The following is a 7,707-nucleotide window of genomic DNA, read 5'->3' on the forward strand; positions in this document are numbered from 1 at the left end:
TGAGTCATGACCCTAGAGACTTGTGAAAATTCTAAATAAATCAGCCACCGGGGGCGCCTTCGCGTTTTTCATGTGCATAAAGGATCTCTCGCAATTTTTTTGCACTTGCCACAGCATTCGTACCACGTGGTAGAACTCCTCATTCTGAGCAACTTTGCCTCTAGGACCGCCGATGTCCATCGAATTGTTCATTAAATATTGGAGATTATTTCAAAAACCAACTTTGGCAAACTAGTCCTAGGTTTTTGGCTCAACCTCGGTAACTGTTAAAAAGCTTTATAAACCATATATTTCCTATGGTAAATTTCCTGTATTTGATGTAAATGGTCTTTTCCATCTATGATCGAGATGGTTACAGGATTGTAAATTTTAAACATTATACCTTTTTACGCATGTAATTTTATTACAAGCTTAATTCAATTATTATATAATTAATGCACTTAAAATACAATTATAATTATAAAGTCGATTGAAACCGATCCTGACATATTAGCGGCCACTCAGAAAAAGAGTTATTGTTATTGGAGAAGTTCTGCATGCGTTACATGAAATCATGCATTATTTTAATTTATATAGTTGTACTTTTTGTTATACTTTTGTTAATGTAAAAGCAAAAAACTTTATTTTATTGCTTGTCCTTCTGTTTTACTCATATTACATGCACCATGTTGGTATGTTTGCATTATTTAAACTATTATGTAAAACTACTGAGTGGAAGCTTTTCAGTATGGAATATTGGTTTGTTGCATGACTATTAAGTTACAGTGTGACCATGACAACACTGATAATATATTCTTGATGACGTCATTGTGTTCTGGATGACGTCAGCCAATCACACCTTATAAACTTAGTCTCGAACCAGCTGAATTGTTCACTGAGCTCTTCACTCCCACAAGAGACCTGCTGCTCTCTGAGATGGAGGCTCAAGACTGGATTGAATTATCTATGAGAGCTTCTTTCTGCTTAACCGGTATTATAGGGAACGGTTTGCTGGGTTTACGCTCTCTGCCCAAATCCAGATCTCAACTACGCACCGGCGACATCCTCTTCATCAACTTGGCCGTATCAAATCTGATCACAAACTGTCTGGTGGATCTGCCGGAAACAATGGCACACTTTGTGAAAACCTGGCTTAAGAGTAAAGAATACTGTGGCGTGACTCAGTTTTCTCATGAAATCTCCGAGACCAGCAGCATCTTCTCCACCATGTTCATCAGCATGTACTGGCACCAGAAACTAGTGGGTTCCACCAGACGTGGAGGAGCTCCGGTGCAGATGGACAACCTGCGGCTTGTCGCCATATTGCTTGGTGGGAGCTGGACCGTAGCGACTGCGTTCAGCCTTCCACACATTTTTATAGCAGAGCATGATGGGAACGAGAGTTTGGAAGTTTGTGAAGAACTTTTCCCATCACCTGCAGCCAAGCAGACGTTTGACGGAATGTACCTCACTCTGGCTAACGTTGTTCCAATCGTTGGGATAACTTATGCAACCATTCAGATTGTCATAACGCTACTCCGGAGTCAAAAACGAATCAAGGATCGCTCCAGTGGAACAAATCCACCACCTTCATCTGTAGCGCAAAGACTGGAAGGAACCGCAGAACGCAGCATGGAAGCGTCCTCAGAAAGATCTCCAATCTCCAATAAAATCTCTACTCATCAACCAGCACCTCAGAAGACGCAGGTCAGATCCAATCCGTCCTCCGGCAACCATGTGCGGGCGGCCAAAAGCGTGGTGGCGGTGGCCACGATCTTCATCTTCTGCTGGTTCACTCACCTCGTGCTCCGCATCTACAGCAGCTTCAGAAACTCCATCCTGGCTGTGAAGTTGACCAATTTTATAGGAGCATCTTACGTGTGTTTCGTCCCATACGTCTACCTGCATGGGGTGAAGAAACTCAACTGCCCGTGCTGGTAAGGAATGGTGTGGTTATTACAAGCTGTGCATTGTGGGAAAGCATCGTTGCATGCACAGTCACCAAAAGAACATTTAGTCTTAAAGCAACACGAAATTTTGACTAATAGATTTCAACTTGACTTATAGAAAATGCTGTCAACAGACAGAATAAAATATATATATTTTCACTATTTTTTAGGAATAAAATGTTATATAAACAAGGTGGAAATAAAAATGTAAAGTTTGTAAGTGCTACTGAAGTAAAGAAAAAACTCACGGCCTTTAAAGATATGTACTGAAATTGAAAACCACATATGCAAATAGATAAAGTGCAATAAAATAAACACTTAAATGTGCATTTGATATGTTTTCTTTCCATTATTCTGAAAGAAGACAAGTTGTGGAAACAAAATAGCCAAACATCTCAAAATTGACTAGTGCTTTGCCTTTAAAAATGAAAGCAAAATGTTTAATAATTCTGAGGCATTGTACAAATGCTTTAAACATGCAGATATGAAAGATTTTGTTAGAATGAATTTGTGAATTGCACTAAGACTGTGAAATATCTTGTGCACCACCAAAGGAAAGAAATTGAAAATGATTGTTCTCTTGTGCTTTGATAATTACAGCCAGACGTCACTGCAATTATGTTTGTTAAGCCATTGACGAATTAAAAACATGCTTATAAGCGCAATTATTGTCGTGTTATTTTTTTGCCGTCAAATAAGCACAGAACTCCTTGTGTCAGCCAAGATGATGAAGTGCACTGGACCTTAAAACAAAACAGCATTAAGGTGCGGTCCGTTTGTTCGGTGAGAGAAATCCAGTCATTTCAATAGGAAACCACGCAATTTGGAATTTCGAGCGAGGACGAAAGATTTCCCCTGGCACATTTAGCAACCCGTTACACAGATTTGTCGCATTTACCAACAGAAAGCTGCTTGGTTCGAAAGTGACTTCTGTGTGAGCTGTGCTTCATGCTTCTCTACACTATTGACAATAGACAATGGACCTTTTCCCCCACTAAATTTCGCCTTTAAAGTGTTAGCAAAATAGGCGTAATGTATGTATGAAGCACATCAAAGTCACTTTCAAACCAAGCAGTGTTACATAATCAATTACTTTTTGATGTAACGAGTAAAGTAACACATTACAAGTAATGTGCATTACATGATCACATTACTTTTTGATTTAACTAGTAACGAATTACAAGAAACATGCATTACATGATCAGATTGCCTTTTTGATATGACAAGTAAAGTAACGCATTACAAGAAACGTGCATTACGTAATCAGATTGCCTTTTTATGTAACGAGTAAAGTAACGCATTACAAGAAATGTGCATTACGTAATCAGATTGCCTTTTTATGTAACGAGTAAAGTAACGCATTACAAGAAATGTGCATTACGTAATCAGATTACTTTTTGATTTAACAAGTAAAGTAACGCATTACAAGAAACATGCATTACATGATCAGATTGCCTTTTTATGTAACGAGTAAAGTAACGCATTACAAGAAACGTGCATTACGTAATCAGATTGCCTTTTTATGTAACGAGTAAAGTAACACATTACAAGAAATGTGCATTACGTAATCAGATTACTTTTTGATATGACAAGTAAAGTAACGCATTACAAGAAACATGCATTACGCGATCAGATTACTTTTTGATGTAAAAAGTAACGCAATACAAGAAATGTGCATTATGTTATCCGATTACTTTGTGATGTAACAAGTATAGTAACGAATTACAAGAAACGTGCATTACGTAATCAGATTAATTTTTGATATGACAAGTAACACATTACAAGAAACATGCATTACGTAATCAGATTACTTTTTGATATGACAAGTAAAGTAACACATTACAAGAAATGTGCATTATGGGATCCGATTACTTTTTGATTTAACAAGTAAAGTAATGCATTACAAGAAATGTGCATTATGGGATCCGATTACTTTTTGATTTAACAAGTAAAGTAATGCATTACAAGAAATGTGCATTACGTGATCAGATTACTTTTTGATTTAACAAGTATAGTAACGAATTACAAGAAACATGCATTACATGATCAGATTACTTTTTGATGTAACAAGTAAAGTAATGCATTACAAGTAATGTGCATTACGTAATCAGATTACTTATTGATATGACAAGTAAAGTAATGCATTACAAGAAATGTGCATTATGGGATCCGATTACTTTTTGATTTAACAAGTAAAGTAATGCATTACAAGAAATGTGCATTACATGATCAGATTACTTTTTGATGAAAAGAGTTGAGTAACGCATTACAAGTAAAGTGCATTACATGATAAGATTAGTTTTTGATGTAAAGAGTAAAGTAACGCAATACAAGAAATGTGGATTATGTTATCCGATTACTTTGTGATGTAACAAGTATAGTAACGAATTACAAGAAACATGCATTATGTGATCAGATTGCCTTTTTGATGTAAAGAGTTAAGTAACGCATTACAGGTAAAGTGCATTACATGATCAGATTACTTTTTGATGAAGAGTTGAGTAACGCATTACAAGTAAAGTGCATTACATGATAAGATTAGTTTTTGATGTAAAGAGTAAAGTAACGCATTACAAGTAGCATGCATTACATGATTAGATTACTTTTTGATATAAGTAAAGTAACGCAATACAAGAAATGTGGATTATGTTATCCGATTACTTTGTGATGTAACAAGTATAGTAACGAATTACAAGAAACATGCATTACGTGATCAGATTGCCTTTTTGATGTAAAGAGTAAAGTAACGCATTACAAGTAGCATGCATTACATGATTAGATTACTTTTTGATATAAGTAAAGTAATGCATTACAAGAAATGTGCATTACGTGATCAGATTACTTTTTGATGTAACAAGTATAGTAACAAATAAGAAATGTAAATTTCGTGATCAGATTAGTTTTTTGATGTAAAGAGTAAAGTAACACATTACAAGTAACATGCATTACATAATCAACAAGGGTTTTTGTAAACAACATTACAGACTTGCAACATGCCATATCTAATGCTTTTACTGTGTGCATAAAAATACACCCAGTTTGAGTTCTGTGTTTATTCCATGATGTGTAATTAATGCTCAGCATAGTGGGAGGAGATTTTAGTGACACGTGACCACAGACAAGAACTTCATACCATATAAAGTTCACCGTTAACCACTGGATCTGCAAATGCAGAGTCTTTCCCAAACCGACTCTCTCTCTTGAGATGGAGGTTCAAGACTGGATTGAATCATCTATACGAGCGTTCTTCTGCTTGACTGGCATTACAGGCAACTTCTGGCTGGGTTTGCGCTCTCTTCCCAAATCCAGATCTCAACTGCGGCCCAATGACATTCTCTTCATTAACCTGGCCGTGTCCAATCTCATCACAAACTGTCTGGTGGATCTGCCGGACACTTTGGCACAGTTTGTGAACAGCTGGTTCATGGGCAAAAATTACTGTGGCGTGCTCCAGTTTTCGTCTGATCTCTCGGAGACCAGCAGCATCTTCTCCACCATGTTCATCAGCATGTATTGGCACCAGAAACTAGTGGGTTCCATCAGACGTGGAGGAGCTCCGGTGCAGATGGACAACCTGCGACTCGTCGTCATATTGCTCGCTGGGAGCTGGATTGTGGCGTTGATGTTCAGCGTTCCCCACTTTTTTATTGCAGAACATGATGGGAACGAGACTTTAGAAGTTTGTGAAGAACATTTCCCAACACCTGCAGAGAAAAGGACATTTGATGCGCTGTATCTTATTCTGGCTAATGTCGTTCCACTTGTTGGGATCACTTACGCCAGTGTGCAGATCGTCTTAACGCTGCTGCAGAGCCAGAAACGAATCATGGGTCACTCCAAAGGAGCAAATCATGCACCTACAGAAGCAAATAACTCAGGAACAAAAGCAGCAGCCACTAAGTCTAAAGTCGTGAATAACACCATCAATCCTCAACAACAGAAGACGCAGGTCAGATCCAATCCGTCCTCTGGCAACCAGGTGCGGGCGGCTAAAAGCGTGGTGGCGGTGGCCACGATCTTCATCATCTGCTGGTTCACTCACCTCGTGCTCCGCATCTACAGCAGCTTCAGAAACTCCATCCTGGCTGTGAAGCTGACCAATTTTATAGGAGCGTCTTACACCTGTTTTGTTCCATACGTCTACCTGCATGGGGTGAAGAAACTCAACTGCTCATGCTGGTAAGGACTGGGGTGAAATATTCTGTGCAACATCAAAAAGGCAAGGTGAACAGAATCAAAATTTATCATCATACTTTTTTAGCATTACAAGTTTTCTGAAATGTGTTTCAATATGGAATAAAATGTTATATAAATCAGGTAAATTATACAATATGAATAATCCCCTCAGTAAAAACCTTCAGAATATAGGCAGGAATAAATCTGTAAGTTTTGGTGTTTGTAAGTGCTGCTGAAGTGGAGAAAAAACTCTTTAAAGAAATGTATTGCATATGAAATCTACAGACGCAAATAAATAAAAGTGCAATAAAATAAGTGTATTTTGGATGTTTTCTTTCCACTAGTATGAATAAACATGATATGAAAAGCCAAACAGCCTTAAAAATTGACCAGTGCATGAAAAAACTGTAGCATCTCGCTTTAAAGATTAATGGCAAAAGCATGCACACAAAGTTTGAGAAATTAGTTTGTACACAACATGCATTTGTTTTGGATGAAATGTACGTGTGAAATGTAGCGAAAGAAGGAATAAATAACTGGTGTATCGTTTTTCCACCACCAAAGCAAAAACTGAAAATGATTGTCCCTCCTGTGCTTTGGTAATTGCTGCCAGCAATTACTGTAATTATGTTCGTTATGCCACTTTTCTGCATATGAATGCAATTCTTGTCATGTTAAATATTTGCTGTGATATCAGCATAAAGATCTGTTTACAAAAACAAAGAATAATAAAAGATACATTTATATTTATATATATATATATATATATATATATATATATATATATATATATGTGTGTGTGTGTGTGTGTGTGTGTGTGTAATTTGCAAATTACAAATGTCAATATAGCGTGTACATATATATATATATATGAGAGAGAAAATTGTTAAAAATTAATACATTTCAACATACAAATTGTTTAAAATATATATATATACAGACACATACAGACACCATTTATAATTTGCTATCTTCAATTGTGTGTGCATATTATATATATTTTAAACAATTTGTATGTTGAAATGTATTCATTTATAACAATTTTCTCTCTCTCATATATATATATTATATATATATATATACAGTACAGTCCAAAAGTTTGGAACCACTAAGATTTTTAATGTTTTTAAAAGAAGTTTCACCTGCTCACCAAGGCTACATTTATTTAATTAAAAATACAGTAAAAAACAGTAATATTGTGAAATATTATTACAATTTAAAATAACTGTTTTCTATTTGAATATATTTGACAAAGTAATTTATTCCTGTGATCAAAGCTGAATTTTCAGCATCGTTACTCCAGTCTTCAGTGTCACATGATCCTTCAGAAATCATTCTAATATGCTGATTTGCTGCTCAATAAACATTTATGATTATTTTCAATGTTGAAAACAGTTGTGTACTTTTTTTTTTCAGGATTCCTTGATGAATAGAAAGTTCAAAAGAACAGCATTTATCTGAAATACAAAGCTTCTGTAGCATTATACACTACCGTTCAAAAGTTTGGGGTCAGTAAGAATTTTTATTTTTATTTTTTTGAGAAGAATTTAAAGAAATTAATTTTTTTTTCAGCAAGGATGCATTAAATCAATCAAAAGTGGCA

At 35.9% G+C, this 7,707-nt stretch overlaps 2 protein-coding genes across 2 annotated transcripts; both read left to right on the forward strand.

The window, feature by feature from the left end:
• The first annotated feature begins 735 nt into the window (after positions 1–735).
• LOC125262996 (alpha-1A adrenergic receptor-like) lies at positions 736–2,211 on the forward strand. The gene has a single exon (XM_048181830.1). The coding sequence runs from the start codon at positions 916–918 to the stop codon at positions 1,918–1,920; it is 1,005 nt and encodes a 334-aa protein (XP_048037787.1). The 5' UTR covers positions 736–915; the 3' UTR covers positions 1,921–2,211.
• Positions 2,212–5,033: 2,822 nt separating this feature from the next.
• Positions 5,034–6,662, forward strand: LOC125262997 (rhodopsin-like). Its single transcript, XM_048181831.1, has one exon. The coding sequence runs from the start codon at positions 5,134–5,136 to the stop codon at positions 6,109–6,111; it is 978 nt and encodes a 325-aa protein (XP_048037788.1). The 5' UTR covers positions 5,034–5,133; the 3' UTR covers positions 6,112–6,662.
• The last annotated feature ends 1,045 nt before the right edge of the window (positions 6,663–7,707 follow it).

This window comes from Megalobrama amblycephala, linkage group LG2 (genome assembly GCF_018812025.1).
Source record: "Megalobrama amblycephala isolate DHTTF-2021 linkage group LG2, ASM1881202v1, whole genome shotgun sequence".
Classification (NCBI taxonomy): domain Eukaryota; kingdom Metazoa; phylum Chordata; class Actinopteri; order Cypriniformes; family Xenocyprididae; genus Megalobrama; species Megalobrama amblycephala.

Excerpts from the sequence above, each read along its gene's own strand:
- LOC125262997 (XM_048181831.1), top strand. The coding sequence starts at position 5,134 with ATGGAGGTTCAAGACTGGATTGAATCATCTATACGAGCGTTCTTCTGC.
- LOC125262996 (XM_048181830.1), top strand. The coding sequence starts at position 916 with ATGGAGGCTCAAGACTGGATTGAATTATCTATGAGAGCTTCTTTCTGC.